The sequence below is a fragment of the Pezoporus occidentalis genome, unplaced genomic scaffold, assembly GCF_034315485.1.
Source record: "Pezoporus occidentalis ecotype Australia unplaced genomic scaffold, CSIRO_AGI_Poc_V1 ctg106, whole genome shotgun sequence".
NCBI classification, from domain to species: Eukaryota; Metazoa; Chordata; class Aves; order Psittaciformes; family Psittacidae; genus Pezoporus; species Pezoporus occidentalis.
The window spans coordinates 1,927,614-1,945,768 of record NW_026912843.1 but is presented as its reverse complement, the minus strand read 5'-3'; the positions used below and the strand labels follow the sequence as shown (position 1 = coordinate 1,945,768).

The 18,155-nt window shown below is 39.7% G+C and overlaps 1 protein-coding gene and 1 long non-coding RNA gene across 14 annotated transcripts in view; one reads left to right on the top strand and one right to left on the bottom strand.

Annotated features, from left to right (window-relative positions):
• The window catches only part of IQSEC1 (IQ motif and Sec7 domain ArfGEF 1), a 348,548-nt gene extending 336,052 nt beyond the window's left edge, over positions 1 to 12,496 (top strand). For 11 of the 13 annotated variants that reach the window (XM_062620436.1, XM_062620446.1, XM_062620453.1 and 8 more), the window contains 2 exons: positions 6,444 to 6,493; positions 7,832 to 12,496. In XM_062620436.1, the coding sequence (XP_062476420.1) occupies positions 6,444 to 6,493; positions 7,832 to 8,428 (647 nt within the window). In that variant the 3' untranslated portion in view covers positions 8,429 to 12,496. The remainder of the gene's footprint in view (positions 1 to 6,443; positions 6,494 to 7,831) is intronic. The other 2 variants (XM_062620529.1, XM_062620538.1) reach the window with 2 other exon arrangements.
• A 3,316-nt stretch (positions 12,497 to 15,812) lies between these two features.
• Positions 15,813 to 17,248, bottom strand: LOC134164760 (uncharacterized). Its single transcript, XR_009965242.1, has 2 exons — positions 17,200 to 17,248; positions 15,813 to 16,316 (listed from the first exon to the last, which is right to left on the bottom strand). It is a non-coding gene; the product is annotated as an uncharacterized LOC134164760 (long non-coding RNA).
• Positions 17,249 to 18,155: the final 907 nt, after the last annotated feature.

The following is an 18,155-nucleotide window of genomic DNA, read 5'->3' as shown; positions in this document are numbered from 1 at the left end:
AAACTGGTCTCTGTGTAATGACCGCTTTCTGTGTATTTTGTGCTCAAGTGTACCTGTGTTACCACCTTGATGAATGAAATTGAGTGAAGCCCTACTAAATTCTGTCTAGAGCTATGCAATTCAGGTACAGCATGTCCCTGATGCTCTTTTATTGTTTGTAACTCAAGATGCAGTTCCTAATTCTTGCAAAGAGGTTGTTGTGAAATACTATTGCCAGTACAATAAAAGAAGCCCTAGTGGCCAAGAATACTGACAGCCCATGAAACCACTGATGTGTGTTGAGATGAATTAACTGGTAATGCAGCTAATGACTGGAAAGCAGTGGTGGTGTGATTTTTTAGCCAAAGGAAAGCCAGGGGAAGCTTGGTATGCTTTGCTTTTATGGTCTGCCTTGGTAACACACAACTGGCATACCCATGTAATACAGGCTACCATGGGCAGTAACCTTCTCTGTCACTATTAAATGTGACTCCTGTCATTTACAGGAAGCCATATCTGAACACTGTGCCCATCACTCAGAAAGTACTTCTGGGGATAGTAGCAACTATATAAATTTTGATAGTTCATAGTCGGTGTTATACAATCTGATTAGTTCTTTTAATTGCAGTGATGATTTACAGCATGGTCATAATTTCAATACAGTGTATATCTTTGGTAGTAGACACTACTTACTCATTTTCTTAACTGAAGAAGAGATTTTAGCTATGCTGCAATAAATAAAGTTGTTGTAAACTGAACTTACAGCCTGTGTTCTGTGGGTATACGTATGTGCACACAGATATGTAGAGAGTGAGCTCTTTCAATTATTTTATTCTCTGTTTAGGCTTTCATACTCATATGTCCATTTGCTTCATTAAAAAGACCTAGGACTTGATCCAGAATCAGGCTGAAGTTGAATATTGGTGCTTGATTGGCTTCAGTGGATTTTAGATCAAGCCACTAGTCTTCCACCATTGTTACATCTCTTGAGGACACTTACATCACCCTTTTGTGTTGTTTTAATTTCATTAGGAGAACTACCATATTGTTGGATATGTGAGTTCGGTGGGTGTCTGTACCCACAAATGTGATTTCTGATTGATTTTATTCATCCCATAGGAATTTCTCAACCCTGTCTTTCAAACATTGCCATGTGTTTAAATTCATGTTTTGGGTTTTATGCAATAAACAAGTATTTGTAATCATGAAAGCATTTCACTTTTCAACAGGGCATGCTTACAATTGCCATGCTTATTACTGAAAATAACTTTTTCCATACTAAAAAGTAGAAATCACAGACTAGAGGGTTTATCAAAGAGTTTGTTAAACCCAACTAAACTTAATTTTAACTTTAAAAGTTGAGAATTATGGAGAGTTTCTGTTTGGTCTTGTGCAGTGCAACTGACTTGAGAAATTACATACCTGTTATGTGCTTTGTTATTTGGTGTAGTAACTGTCATGAGATTACACATGCTTTTCCTGCCTTTTCTCAGTGAGCAGCTTGCATGTGAGGCTCATTACTGGTTTATTTTTAATAAGGGACAGATGATCCACAGAAAAACAAAGACATCCCTTCAGTTAGCAACATACTGCAGCCCAGTCATTATAGCATATTAAACTGCTACTGTAAAAGACTATTGAGTTAAGTTGCCCTAATTCCTCTTTTGTGGATGAAACACAAGGTCAGCAAGAAGGAGGAATAGGAGTAGTGGACGTAGAGGAACAAGAGTGTGTGGATGTGTGTCTTTCTGTAGGAAAAGCATTGATGAAAGTGCATTTGTAAAGCGTTCCTTTCTACATTTAAGCAGAAATAAATCATCAACATGAGCAGATTGCCTGGTTGCATGTTTGTGCAGAAAGGCGGAGAATTGCCCAGTGAACATTGCAGAAACTAACTGAACACTTTTAAACCTTTATCCAAGGAAGGGGAAATCTGATGGGGCAGCATTTTCCTTGCACGGCTATATGACAAAACTCTGTAGCAAAACAGTTCATTACTCTACCAGATATCACAGCAGTAAATGCTGGCTGTGGAAAGCCACTTTATATTTGGCTCTTGGAAAAGAGTGATGATTCATAAGCTTCTTAGACCTAATGGATGTTGATAGCCGGAATTATTCCGACTCCTAAACTGTAAGCTGTATGGAAAGGCAAGGCTTCTGTCACATAACAATGTCAGGAATCACTTTCTGATGGTTGTTCCTTCACGCATTTGCCATGATAGCTTAAATCATAATTGCAAAAAGGACATGCATGAAGGTCTCTGGATTTAGAAGATACTATTGTTCATTGTGGATTAACAGTTCTTTCCATGGAATAAAAAGAGAATGTGGCAACCAACTATAGAATCAGCTAGGCTGGAAAAGACCTTTAAGATCAGTAAGTCCAAGATGTGACTGTGTCAAAAGTATTTAGTGTTCTATTTTTCTCAAAAGCAGAATATATCATTTTTATTACCTGTGCTTGAGCCTCAGTCAAGCAAGAGCTGAATTTATTTGTCCCAAACTTCTCAATTCTTAATTTACATTAAAATAGTAGAAGACAGACAAATTTTAATGTGGTTAAAGCTGAGTTTTAGAGATTCCAATCCGGTTCTGGACATTTCACCACTCCATATACAATCACATAATAAGTAGGTTTACAGAAAGATGGGAAAGGTATGAAGACTCAGCATGTCTATTAGCACATGGGAAGAATTATTTGGTCACTTAAGCAGAGCATGGAGGATTACATGGGTTGAGCTTCTCACAGGTTTCTTGACTAGTCAGTCTGAACTCCAGTGACTCTGGGTTGCTGGAGGACTCCCTGCTTTCACACTGAGTGGACAGTGGTGAGCACCTATGGAAATCAAGCTTTATACTCCCCATCCCTAACCTGTGAGGTGGAAATAATACTTACACACTGCACTGGTTTAAAAATTGTCTATTTATGGTTTGCCTCAGTAATACAAAACTGGCATGCCCATGTGACACTGGAATCTGCACAGTAGTCACTGGTCACTTTTAATATAAGTAATGCTTGTCTCATAATCTCCTGAGCTATCTCAAAACAATCACAGACACTGGTGACTGGTGACTGCTTTAAAAACAATTCTATCATGTATTCTATAAAATTTCCTATATCACAAAATGTAATGGAAAATAGTGTGGAATAGCATTGTAATCCCCTTATAGACTCTGGCTTCATGCAATTACAGAATCCCTTCTTAATCTGCTAAATTATGGGACAGTCCCTCATCAGATGCAGGCAGGGTTATCGGGTTATTTTCTCCATCCTCTCCCCTGGATTTTGCTGCACTACATTGGATGAAGGGTACCAGCAGTCTTTTTTTCCCTTATTAGAAGAACTTTCCAAGTAGGGAGGGATTCTTCCCATCTCTTCCCTTGTCCCTGTTGTAGTTCCTATTCTTCAATGGAATAGCAACAGTAGTGGGCATGCTAGAATTTACTGGGGTTTTAAAACAAAAGGGATTTGTATGAATCAAGTCTTCTGTGATCTCCAATGTGATATCTTTTGTGATATCCAATTCTGTGAAATCGTTTTACAAGGCTAGATGCCCCCCTCTGGTTATGAACACCTTCATATCAGCTACTTTTCTGTCTGAGGGATGAGACAAAGTTTGATTTTGCAGTGAAGGAGTTCAGCAAGGCAAGGTGTGGTTATGCTGTTTTCTCATCTCCTGAGGCTTAATCAGTATTTGGAGAATAATCTCTTTGAAGATGCTAAGAAACTGTTTTCATCATCAGTGTGTCATCTTAAGAATATACCTATTTCTCCCAGAAATCAAGGTGAAAATGTGAAGGTTACAAAGAGTCTTTTCACCCTGTAAGTAGTCTCTCTAGTGATCAGAGCCTGTTTTGTAGGTAATTTTAATCAGGTCATCTTGGGTAGTACCCATCAGCTGATGGGTAGTTAGACGGTTACAGATTCTGCTACTGCTGAGAAAATCATTTTCACAGCCTTTGGAGGCTACTGTAACAACCCACTGTTGTAGAAGAGCTGCTATGTTAGTTTGCTTCACCAAAACCTTCATTTAGAACTTTTTTCCAACCTTGTTTTTCCAAGATACACATGGCCAGATGACCATACATTGTTTAGATATCAGTGTATCTCACTGGCAATGAACAGTTTGAAGAAATACAGGGTAGCACTGAGAAATGCTGACATTTACTGTAATGACCTGCACGTCTGTGAGATCAGTTTGTGCAAGGTGGAATGGATTTTTATTCATGAAACTGATTTTTCTTTTGTCATGTTTCAGTTCGTCAAAATATTTTAATCACTTCATATTTCTACTTTAAATTTGAAATATTCTTAGTCCCATGCAGTGCATGTTCATATCTAGAATCAGAGAATGATTGAGAATATGGGACATACTATACATATGTAAGTTAAAGGTATTTCTTACAGGAGTGTCCATATCTAACATCAATGATTTGTTGGAATGAATCAGAAAAGACTAAATTAACTGAAACTTAATTTTATAAAAAAAAATTAAAAATTTCAAGTAGATAGTAGTATATTAAGCAAAACTGGTCTCTTGATAAATATCACCTTGCTTTAGATCACAGCTGTTAGTTACTGTGTGAGTACAGAGATCTGCTTCCATCCAGTGCTATTGGAGTGACACTGTTTCCTTGACAGGCATTGGAAGGCTGCAGCTCTAGGGAAGCATTTCTGAGAGGGGATGCCACCTCAGACACCAGAGAAGAGTCTTGCATAAGCACACATTGGCAGGGGGAATGTTCCAGAGGATTTACTTAATAGCTTTCCTATCATGCTCCAGGTCAATACAGAATTGGGTTCAATTTAAGAACATAGCGAAAGTGCTCCGAGTAGAGGTAGTGCCTATCTGAAGGAAATTACAGGCATATTAAGTAGGATTTTTGTGTTCTAGGAAAGTTAGGTTTTTTAGTTTGTTTAGCAAAGCCCTGAAATTACTCTAAGCAAAAATCCATCTGTCTCTCTCTGTCCATATATACTGCATATATACTGTCATGGTTATTTTATTAGAGACTTGTCTCCTGCTTTATGCAAAAGGCTTTAGATTTTCCTAGTTTCCTTCATTTTTGGCCACATTTAACGACCTGTGGCAGCTGTCAGTCTTATTTGCAATATTGCCTGCTAAGTCAAGAGATGGCTATCTTTCCCAGTGTTTCTGTATCAGCAAACAGGAGGGATTTGAATACTAAGCAGTTTTAACCCCATCATTGGAGAAAAAAAAAAAATGTCATAGCCTGACTAGAAGTAAAAATAAGGGATTATCAAACCCAGCTTTTCTTGGGGAGTTCATAAAGTAGTACAGCTGTGGCTTTGATGAGGCTGAAACTGCAGGAAGAGATGAAGTGCTTTTGACCAAGAGCCTGTCTAGGGGAATTGTTCAAAATTCCAGCAAATCTAACAGGTCAACCGAAACAACTTGACCACAAACCTTCTCCTCAACTGAATGTCAGTGTAGAGAGGTTTGTACTGGGGAGTAATGCTTGGGTTTAGTAAGAGAGGGGGAAATGTTACAGTAGCGTAAAGAGAACTGTAGCTCCTAAGAGAAACTTGTGTTGTGGGGCAGCATCCCTGGACCAGCCAGGCCAAAGCTGTGCTTATGGATCCTGAGGTGGCACTTTAGATCATATTGATCTTGTAAGACTTATGGGTAGTGTAAATCAGAGAGAACATCCAGGATCTTATGTTCTACGTGTAGCCTCTGAGGTATTCTGGCTCTTTAGGCAAACAGTGGTGTTTCAGTTGTAGTTTTAGGCAAATGTCTTGGGCAGTTTGGGAACGTGGGAGAACAAATCCATCAGACTTAAAGCTCAAGCACTGCACAGCTAAACAAACAAAATCTAGCCATAATGTCAAGACAGATTCCAGGATGATCAAAAATTAAGTTTAGTTTTTTTAAGCCTCATGAAAGAAGATTATATGAAATCCACTGAGGTCCAGACCTGAAACTGGAATGATAAAACCAATGCCCCTCACCAGTGTCCCCTCCCCGAAGACCAGAATATGCCAATATTAGATTCTGTATTTAAATAATACCCCCCCACCAGTATACATCAATGCTACCAGTCTTTAAAGAAAGAAACTTCATAGACAACTAGATTCCAGGAAATCAAACCATTTAAAGTCATTGTTGGCCAACATCATAACCATACTACTAAATATAGATGCTCTAAACCACATTTATTGGAAGAGTTGTACAGCTACTTAAAAAATCACACCCCGCTAACGGTAGTCGATTCACAACAACAATGCCTCTGAAAAACCAGCCAGGTACAGAAACTTAATGTAACTAATGGCCTTAAAACGGCAGTTTCTGCCTCTGTAGCTGCTGTACCAGTCCAGTGCCATGTTAACCCCGCAGCCCCTAGTTGCACTTAGACTGCTGTAGCAATGCAGGGCAAGCAGCTGTTTTTCACCCGGGTCTTGTCTCATCTCTAATCTCTGGTGTTGCATGTCCTGGGCAGGCAAGCGTGGGAGACGCAGCAGTGCAGGATCGCTAGACAGCAATATGGAAGTAAGTAGGAAGTTCCTGATGTCTAGCTGGATGTGATGATGTGCATTTCAAACCTTTCTTTTATATACATATTTTTTTGCTCTTTTTCTTCTAACATATAACCTGCCTGCCACAAATAAAATGCATGCCTAGGCTACTCACTCCGTATTCTTCCAGCTTAAAAAGCACTGACAGCTTGTTTTAGACCAATGCCATTTTTGGTTTGAGCTAACCTTGTTCCCTTTGTTCCTGCAAGCATGGTTAAATGAGTATGATGTGTCCTTTTGCCACCATTTCAGTCTGGTCCCAGCTTAAAAGCCCACTTGCTTTTTGTTACCAAGTACACTGTTCTTGCTGTTTGATATTTAGCTACAACTATCAACTTTCATGCTCAACCATTCCCATTGCTTATTTTCGAGTTAAATTGCTCAATGTATGCAGTCATGACACCATGGAATTGCACAGATAGGGCATGGGAGGAAAAAACCAATTAAGATAGGTGAATTCAATGTGGATTTCATGAGATTTCATTCATCTTCAAACCATTTATATATACTGTTCATGTCTCTGAATTCAGCTTGCAGATTTTTTTCTTTAATTTTCTCCTTTTTCCTTTTGACTTTATTTTTTGTGTTTGCTTTAGGTAGATTGCAGTTTCAATCTAGCACACTTTGCCTAAGTACTGTTGTGTCCTATAGCTCTTTTTAAACAATACAAACCCAAAATGTCCAGCAACTAAATACACCATTCCAGACTAAATCATAGAGGACATAGGGTCAGAAGAACCCAGTCCCATAGAAACCTAAGTGGCAAAAATGATCTGATTCCATTTCACACATAACTCAGAGGTAGGCTTGAGAAGCAGCACTGTGGCATATAGTAGTGGAAAACTACTATAAAAACATAAAGTTAAAAATAGTGTTTTGAAATCAGAATTGTAACAGTAGTATTTGCTGCTCTGTGTTTTAGCTATTTAGGTTGAATTTCATGTAGCTTTATTTTTTGTTGTAAAAAGGCAAGTATGGTATTTTTTACAGTATTTTAAAATGCATTTTTCCTTTAAAAACACACTCCAAGGTCTTCTGTCATGTTACTCTTCCGTGACATTTTTCTTACTTAAAGTCATGGCTTTTGTTATTAAAGTACCGAGAGAAGAACATTTAATGCTTAAAATCCCCCAAGAAGGGCACGAGTGCCTCCTTGGCAACTCGGAGAAGGTGGAAATGACATTTTTCCTACAACCCTTAACATAGTCCACCCCTGCGAGCACTGAAGGAGGAGTTTGTGGGTCAGTGTGAACTTTTTCTTTTAAACATTTTAAGATTTTTTTAATTTTTATTTCTATTAATTTCTTTTTAGGGGTCCATCATTAGCAGTCCTCACATGCGCCGAAGAGCTACATCAACCCGAGAGTGTCCATCTCGCCCTCACCAGACTATGCCTAACTCCTCCTCACTCCTAGGTTCCTTATTTGGTAGTAAAAGGGGAAAGCCACCTTCCCAAGGCCATCCACCATCCGGCTCATCACAGCAACCTCCGCACCCTCCAGTAATCCCACATCAGCAACACTCACAGCATCCTTCTGCCATGCATCACGCAGGGCCAGGCGAGGGGCAGACGCAGGCCCAAGTGCACTCTCACCATTCGCAGTACTGCCACATGCAGCAGAACCCACCGCCCTACCACCACCACCACCACTACCACCCTCCCCAGCATCTCCAGCACCCACACCAGTACCACCAACATGTGCCCCACTCCCAACACGCGGCACACTCTCCACACACACCCTATATGCAGCACTCTCACTCTCAGCATTCCCACTCCCCTCACCCACCGCCGCACCCGGCACACTCTTCTCATCCCCAGCACCCTCAGCATCACCATGGGCCACCACCGCCCCCCTCTACTTCAGCCAGCACTAAGCCCAAACACAGTGGCATCAGCACAATAGTCTAGAACGTATTGACCCTCCTAATAACTGTAGTTTTAAACCGAGTTACAAAGGCACTTAAAGGAAGCACCAAGTAATATTGTCAGTTTTTACCTAGGTGATTTAATTGAGTTGTGTGAGCTTACAGGCTTGCTGTTACTAAATAAAATAATTCAAGTTAGTGCAGTCAATACTGGTTTTACTTATCTACTCAATAGAACTTCACCATCTGGTTAGTTCTTACTTCCAAACTGCCTTGAAAACGTGCTGCTTGCTGCATATGAGTAAAGCGACCTTTCCCACCAAATCCCTTGACAATTTTACATGCATAATAAAAACTTAGTCTATGGAAAAAGGGACAAAGTGATACAGAACCAAGTGTTGCATTCTTGCTCTTTTATTGTCAATGGGCAAAATAAATAAGTAGACCTGATATGGTTGATGAAAGTACGTAAGTAAACTTTATATAATATAAATATATACATATAAATATATATATATACTGTATAGTTAACATTTGTGCTTGGAAAGAATTTTTTTCAGTCCACAAAACTAGCAATATAGACCTTACAAGGAATTCCACTTACTTGATAGGACAGTATAATAGACGAATAGCATATGAAAGAGTAGACCAAAAACAGTAAACGTTAGAAAGAAATTTCAGACACGTCAGTATTTTCACTCCAAGTCCTCAGGACTTGCTAAGGTTTCTAAGCAATCATTACTAAATGTGCCAAGTAACATAGCATTTAAATGTTGTAGTCCGATACTGCTTTGTATAAATCCTTATTTTATTAACATGATAATATCATACGTAATCAGTATTATAACTGCTCTGCTATTTCAGGTAAGCAAACTCGTTACGATGCAGTAATTCTACCGTAGCAATGTAGGGTGACCCTTGCCCAGTGGTCATCTTGAAGCATTGGTCACACAAGTTCTTAGACACTTTAAAGGCTGTGATAACTGTGAATTTACATGATCCACATTTCTTTTGTACACATATGATTTCAGGAACACACATGAAGAGTGACAACAGGTGCATGTACACACTGCAAAAACATTCATCTCAAACATGACAATGGCAAACTTCCATCTTCCTCAGCTACTTTGTTTCCTCTTCACCATAATTTCTCATTTTTACCCCCAAAGAAGCTGAATTCTAGTCCGAGCATTTCCAGGGGGAAGTGCTCTAAAACTTGAAGGTTTGTTTTAGAATTTAGTATAGGGTTTTTATATATATATATATAAAAATATGTAATTCCATGTAGCCATGTGCTAGCAACAAAGTGGCTTCACCATTTTTACTCATCACATTTGTAAGTACCCAGCACTCAGCAGGCTGAGATTATGCTCAAACCCTCACTTTCATAGTCCAGTTAGTGGCAAGACATCACATAAAAATAGGCTGTGCTGTTGTTGCTTATGTGTTGTAATCAAACCATTTGCAAATTGACATACAGTTTTTATCCCGAAATCCTGTACAAAGTTATACATGGCACCTACTTTGTAGTTTCAGCATTTTGAGCCACTGCAAGGACTTTACACCTAAACAGTAGAGACAAAGGAATCACAACTGCAAAACTGTACCAGCCTAAAAGCAAACCTTGAAGAGGATGAGCAAAAAGTTCCAGTGTGAGATGGGTAAAAGTAATTATAATAACAACCAGTCGAGTTTCTATTTAATGGTAATAAAATGGTCAGAAATGATGAAGACATGAGAACAAGAGAGTGACTTTCCATATTGGCTTGCTCATGGCATCTCTAATATCGGGGGGGGGGGGGGGGAGAATGAGTAATTTCTTTCCCTTTCATGCCATCAATATCACAATACCAGCAAACTGCAAACTGAGCACTTTGTTAACCTCCACAGAGGGCAAATACAGCAGTCTAGAGTTTAGCCTTTTGTTTCAAGCTGTCCATGTTTGTTCCACACATGTGCAATACGTTTTCCCCTTTCTGCTCCTTCTCCTCTAACTTGTCTTCGTGAAAAACAAGACAATGAGTAATTGCATTATGATTTTTAAGTATCACTCATTCTGTTCTGAATTCTGCGGCTCACCTTAAGAGGGCTCCCCTGGGTCCCTGAGGCTCTGTTCTTTGCAGTTTAAAAAATATATACTGTTCTTATAAGGGAAAGTAGAACTGTCTGCATGTCATCTAATGTTATTAGTGTGAGGCTACACTCTACATATTGTATATTTGCAAAATATATCAGTGTTACTGTTGATATTAGTTGAAGTAAAGTGATAACATATTTCAATATGTAGACTTTTCTTCATACATCTGTACCAATAGTAGAGTCTAACTGTAATTTATAGGTTGTTCCAGAAAAGATAAAGAACCATTCAGGTACAAACATCTTTCAGAAACTGCATCTTTTAATTACAGCAGAGGTAAGAACGCTCCTCTTCACTGAGTGATGGAGTCTGTCCTTGGTTCAGATGCAGAGTTGTAAGTAAAAGGCCTGTGTATGGAATAGATGCAAAACGTGGTAGCAGTGGAGAGGAAAATCCAACTCTGGTGTGGTAATTAACAATGACGGTGTTCAGTCTCCCAGGTCTGCATTTGCTTTATGTTTAAAAACCCCTTTAATTCATTTAAATTAGTGCTACATATAAGTAATTTAAATTTTCACAGGAAGCCACATTGCTTGACCACTGATTTTCCATGTGCAGTTGATTAAACATTCAGGAGATATCAAAAATGCGCATGCAAATACCACTTACATGTGATTTCATGTCCATGTGGGGAAAGAGATTGTGCATTAAGTCGCATGTGTGAAATCACAGATCATTTTGAGGCTAGTTTGTAGAACAAAACTGGTCACAGAAGAACACAGTGTTTGTAAACTCCAATATTTCAAGTCAATGAGGAGAAACAGTGGACCAGGTTTTTCCTTTTGTTTTTTAGACTCTGTTTGCGTGTACTTTAAACAAACAAATGTGTCTGGGTGTCAGCACAAGTCTACAGAACTTTGCTGCTTCTTAGGGCTGTAGTATAACCTCTCTGGCTCCATCCTTCATTAACAATTGCTTAGAGCAGTGGGGACCATGCCTAGAACAGGGAAATGATAGTACTGAAATAGGGTTAAGAAAATGAATTCTTTTTTGGCCTGCAGGCAGGAGTAGAATCGAGAGGGGGTTTCCTAAGATGCCATTGCCAAGCAAAAACTGGTACAGAACTGCACAGTGACCACGGTTCTTTTTCCCATCAATGATGTGGCAAAGTAGTTATGCTGATTTGAACAAATGAAAGGGAAACAAAGAATGAAGGTGCGGCAACAAAAATCTTTTCTGGGACAACAATCAAATATATATTTGGGGTTTTTATTTTTTTAAGTTAAGAATGAAATGTAAAACAATGTAAAAAAACAAAAAGCAAAGTTCATCCTAATATAATGTGCGTCTTGTATTGCTAAAAAAAAGCCAAGTCTAACATGCGGTGTAGAATGATTTTCCCATCATGTACTGCATGCAGCAGAAGCCTCTTGTTTCTTGATAAAAAGAGCTGAAAGACAGTCAGCAGATATTTAAACAATGAATCTCTAGATGTTGACTTGCTGTTCCATATGAAGCTGTGTGTTTTCTGCAGTTAAGCATGCATTTTGCTGTTCCGTTGTAAAATACCATCGCACTTCTTGCCTGCAAAATGGATTATTGTGTATATATTTAAAAGAAAAGTGGAACCAATAACAAGATCAAATTTGGGAGAGAGAAAAGGGGGCGGTGAAAACGGGACCAGTGGGGGGAATAGAGAATTCTCTAAATTGTACATAGTGTGTAAATTAGCATTACTCTACGTCTGCAGTCACTCTGAGGTTGCCTATTTCCTGCTAGGAACTTAAATCAGCTTTGAGTTGTATTAAACTGTTAGAATTAGGTCTTGAATGCAGACTCTTAGAGACTTCAAAAACCATTATGCTTACAAGAAGCTTCTGTTCTGGGGAGGCTTGAGACCCCTTTTGTAACTCTGGGGAAGAAAGGAGTGCTTTCATTTTAATATGCATTCTGTTTGTAAGTAGTAACAGACCCTATTGATGTAAAACTATAACTGTGGTCATGTGGAGAAATCAAATAAATCATTTAAAACTCTTTGTTTCTCATTTTGTATAATCCAAGAACTTCAACTCTTCCGACCCAAAATGAAGGAAATTCCTTCCAATTGTGTGTCCTGGCCCCACTGAGTCAATGGCATTGCTACTGCGCCCTGCAGAGGGGTCATGCTTTCAGTCTGTGTCTTAAATTAAAGATAAGTTGGTGGGAATAGTGGTCAGTACTGTGGAGACTGTGATCCCCTCTCAACAGGCTTTGGTTGGTTTGGTGGTACTGTAGATGTATTTAGTTCCAAAGTACAATAAAGAGTAATAAATACATCACCTAGATCTGCAGACAGTGAGAGGTACCACTAAAGGGACTTGTTGGTGCCCTACTTAGCAAAGCATTCCAGTGTTGCAAACCAGTAACCACATTTTGAGTCTTCTTTAGTACGAGCTGTCCATCATGCTCCACTGATCCCATTCACCCTCTGGCTGTCCGCTGCCTCAGGAGCAGTGGACAGCCTGCACTGGACTCAGGTGTTCTCAGCTTATCCTTCCCATGGGCACAGTCCTTTGCCCAAGTGTGACCCACACTCTTTGGATTGAGCTGTGAGTATTCACTGCTTCTGCACATCCATTGGCAGGGAGCCGGCACCATACCTCTATAAGTGATGTACCTGCATGAGTACTACCCCGTTACTACTTGTGCCTGCATTTAGTGGTGTGTCTTGATTTATACCACAGAAGGATCGCTATGCAGGCGTATTTGCCACATGCGGCCTTCACAATGTTTGATGTTAGGCTGCTGCAATCACTTTGGGTAATAACCTGTGACATACTTGATTGCGTTCTTTTTGTACATTTCCCAAATTTCAGGGGGATTATAGTGTGTCTGCAAAGACTGTTGAAACTAATGCTTAGCTGTCAATTTAAACTAAACACGGTGTGTGCCTGTTTGTTCTATGAATTTTAGGAGGTTCTGGAATTATTTTGTGGGAAGTCAGCCATGACCTATTTCCAAATAGCTGTCATTTCAGGATGCACATCTCCATCAAAGATTTTTTGGTAGGTAAGTACCCATTTATCACTTCCAGTATGACATCCCTCTGAGCTTTGCAGCCCACTAGAAGATGACCAATGCCTCCCAGGAGCATTGTTAGTGAAAATAACAGGATTTGCAGTGATGTTCTTTACTGGTTACTTCTATTCTTGGTTTAGAAGCTATGATTTTTGGATGGAAGAGAGGGATTTTTCATCAGAGACTAGCGATAGGACGGGGTGATGGGTGTAAACAGGGGAAGTTCAGGTTAGGTACAAGAAAGAAGTTCTTTACTGTGAGGGTGATGAGACACTGGAACAGGCTGCCCAAAGAGGTGGTGAATGCCCCACCCCTGTCAATGTTCAAGGCCAGGTTGGGCAGAGCCTTGGGGACATGATCTAGTGTGAAGCGTCCTTGCCTGTTGCAGAGGGTTGGAACTGGGTGATCTTAAGGTCCTTTCCAACCCCAAACCAGCCTGTGATTTTAAGAATTCGGATACATTTACATTTTGAGAAGGCAAAGAGTCTGTCTCCTCTAATTTAACTCATGGAGCCTGTAAATGTTGTTACAAATCTGTTCGGTTTTGTGTTTTGGAGGGTTTTTCCCTGATTCATTTGAATAGTAGGACCTAAATAATATGTCTAAATGCTGCTGCTTTCTACCTAAACTCAGACTAGGTTGAAAGCATTCATGGCACAACTGCAGAGAAATAGGCAAAGGAAGCTCAGCAGCAGCTGTGGCTTGTGTGATAGATTTGCACCGGTTGCAGCAATGCCAAGTAACTTCACTGAAAAATTCAGGGTGTGTTAAACATCACGGTCTCACAGCTCACAGTTGTTGATGGGGGGGAATGTTAAATCTTAATATCCCTATTTGGTTGAGATGCTCATCTTAATGGAGTTGCATTCCCTAAGTCTCTGCTAAAGCCTGCGTACATATGTAGTGAAAAATGCCAGTATTTAACAAGTTATGTTGCCTTCTCACTTAGGACAGGCAATCCTACCCTTGCACGAAGAAAAAGGTCAAGGTTTGCTGCCATAAATTATAACTGAAAAACACATATTTTGCAAGTCAGAAGCTGAATGTCTTAAAACTTTCCCTAAACCCTATCCCACGTTTGTGCATTTCAGGTGTTTGCCTGCACGATGGATCAGTACACACAGGAATTGCATGGATCAGGTGTTGTGCAGTGCAAGTTACTGCAAGCTCATCTATATAGCATCTTTTTTCAGAGGGGGTTGCTTTCCAGGTATTTCTGTATTCTTCTGGTTGAACTAAAGAAATGCAATATTGAAATGACAGGAAACCAAACTAAAGACCTTCCTACGTTTTACTTCTGAACTGTGTTTCATCTGCATCTCTTTTCAGGTTCTGGCTGACAAAACAACCTCATGAATTCGATTTAACCTTTCTAGGATTGTGGGCTATTTCAGCACATGTATGTACTGGCAGACGTATTTACGTAAAGATGAACAGTGTACTTACAGTAACATGCCATGATAAATCTTTATTAACATTTTATTTATTAAGTAAGTCTTATAGCTGCATTGCACCTCTGTCAAGAGGAAACACACAGGATTTGTAACCTACTTACTGAGTGATTTATGCTGCTATATTTTGTTGATAGAAAATTCCTGGAGGAGAACATAGCACAGCTAATTTGATAGAAATAATTAGAATAGACAAATGATGGGGAAAATGCTTCATTTTAGGTGTATTTTTAGTAGACTTTCTTTTTGTTTCATATTATTTCCAGAATTAAGGCCAAATCCTGTGTTACTTGACAAAACTAAATCAACTGCAGGATAAGGCTGATGATGAATGCTGGGAAATGCTTAAATTAAGATCTCTGCTTGAAGTACTTCCTAAGCTAAATGAGACTTAATGAAAGTTGTGTGGGTGATGCTGACTTGAAACTATCCCTTTGGAACTGGTTAGATTTATTTTTTTTACCACACATATAAATGCATATTTTTAGGGATAAAATGTTATGAAAAAAATCCCCTTCATTTAGCATTTTTGCAGGAACTGAGATGTGAAATTAGCCTCATGGTTCACAAGCCACAGCCAGCTCAAACAAATCACACAAGCACACAATTTATCAGCTCCGCTGGAAAATGACATGCACAACTTCAGCTTTCATTTACTCCTTCAGATTTAGATATAGTGATTTCAACAGGTAAATATAATGAGCAAGGAAAAAATAATCTGTCTTTAATAAGATGAATGGGGTGAATTCATTCTGACGCAAATGAAATGTTCTGCATGCAGTGAAAAACGCTTCCTCTCTACAGCTTCTCATTTCTGCTACACAATAATACATTAGCAAATGTTTGACAAAGCAATGGGCTTTATTTGTGTAGGGAAATGGAAAAAGGAAGGCCTGTGCAGGTGTGCTGGGTCAGGAGGCTGTTATTCAGCAACAGTGAACCAAAGCTGGAAATTAATTCATTCAGTCATTACAGATTTATGTTTTTTGATGAGGAAACAATCTGACTTTCAAATACGGGTTTCATCACATTTGGACCCAGCTGGGCTAAGTGAGCCCTTCCCCTGTACATGATCCTTGGACAGGAGCATATCCGTCCCGTGGCTGTGCAGCCCAGCAGCTCTCTCCCTCCAGAGGTGCATTTCCCTCCTCCATAAGCTCACCACATGCTCGTGACTGATTGTTATTTTCCTTTTACTGACTAATAGTCCTTTATATCCATCTCCAGCAACAGTGATCATCATCATTATTTAATGATTCATCCTATAGATTTTCTTTTCCATCTTTCTGGTGATGCTGTGGCTCTGCTTCTGCATCACCTAAACCCAGGCTCCAAAAATGCCATTTCTATAATTAAAACCACAAAATCAACCAACTAAACAAAACTACACACACAAAAATCAACCACAACCACAATGGCCATAGTGCAAGGCCAGGCTGGATGGAGCTTGGAGCAAGCTGCTGTAGTGGAAGGTGTCCCTGCCCATGGCAGGGGCTGGCACTGGATGAGCTTTAAGGTCCCTTCAACCCAAACCAGTCTGGGATTCTATGATTCTGTGGTAGTCAGAGATACTTCTGTCATGCTTCAGAAGTTGAGTTTAGAAGAGCAGTGACAAGAAGCAACATTTTCTAGCCCAATAAGAAATGTGTACCAAGTGCTCTGGGTAGGAGTTAAAGCATCCCAGGTGTTTGTTTATACCCCTGAATTTTCACAGCATTTCAGTGATTTTTGAGTGTCTTTGATTATAAGCAAACTCTTCTGCTATAGCAATTTGTAAGTTTTCAAACTAGTTTGCAGGTATTTTATACCTGGAGTATTTCGTGACCCTGCTAACATACCTGCAAACTGCCAGCATAGCTTCATGCAGAAAAGGTAGCTGTGTATTAGCAATGAAGCACAGGGGAGGTAGCCTGGACAATCCCTCTGGCTGTGTGGATCTGAAATATCACAGAGAAGCTGGTGAAAAAGCCCTTGTGTTTCGTGTCATCTGTTTCTCTTTCCATGTATGAGAGGGGAGAAACAGATTCCTCATCTGAGATAAAGCAAATTACTGAGATCATGGGGCTCCTTCCTGCTCCTAACATCAGAGTACAATAAAATATATTTTGGCAAAGAGGCTCAGGACCCATCTCCTCCCTCTATTCATTCACACTGTGCAGTTACTGCAAGGTCTCTTCATGGCTGCCCTTGTTCCCTCACTTACCACTGTCATCTGTGTGTGATACAAACCTGTGCTCTCCAGCCTGCTGCTCTTCACCCATAGCTCTGCCTGCAGAGTTCAGGTTATCTCCTTCACAGAGCAAGATTTACACCTGGTCTCAGTGCAGAGTTTGGCCGATTTTCTGTCTCTTGAAAAAACAAATCTTATTCGGCTGTAAAGAAAAAACTATAAAAATTATACATTTATAATTAGAAACAGAATACGTCAATTAAACACTCAAAACCAAGAGGTAATTTAGTGCTTCATGTCAATCTAACATGACAGATCTAACAGGCAGTTTGCCTATCAGTGCCACCACACCTTGTGAGGAACCCCTTTCACTAACAGTTGTCCTTTCTTTAGCAGGTACTTCTTACAGTAGCCGCAGCCTGGTAGTTCTGGACACACAGCAGCTTGGATAGATCTGTCCGTGTTAACAGCCGTGCTTCAAACACAGGATTCCACAGCGTGTGACCAGGAGCAGAAGTGGAAATACCAGTTCCTGCTCTCAAGGTTTAATTTGTAAGCCAAATTCACTTACAATATTCAGAGGCAGGAGAGGTGATGCGATGAGCACATCACCACATGCCCATGGGGAAGACGATGATGAATTTCAAGTGCAAAACTTTCCTTCCAGGTGTCTCATTGAAAAGGACAGAACAACAATGCATAAAGGGAGGAGAGGCTACGACAGGAATTGTATGTGTTTTCCTGGAAGCACTGCAAAGACCAGTGAATAATTTTTACAAAGTGATTTAGACCTGCAGTGGCACTTCTTCAGGAAGTAAAACATCCATGACTCCAGGAGCTCAGTATTACCAGGTGTTTCTATTACTGAATACCAGTTTTTAAGCAGCTGCTGAAAAATACAGTAGAGTAAAAAGGAAAGGAAAACCTTTGGGTAATTTCATGACAGACATGTACTGATTTGTATCCCTTTTTTGTGTTAATTCCTTCTCAAGAAAGCAATTCTGTATGGAACAGA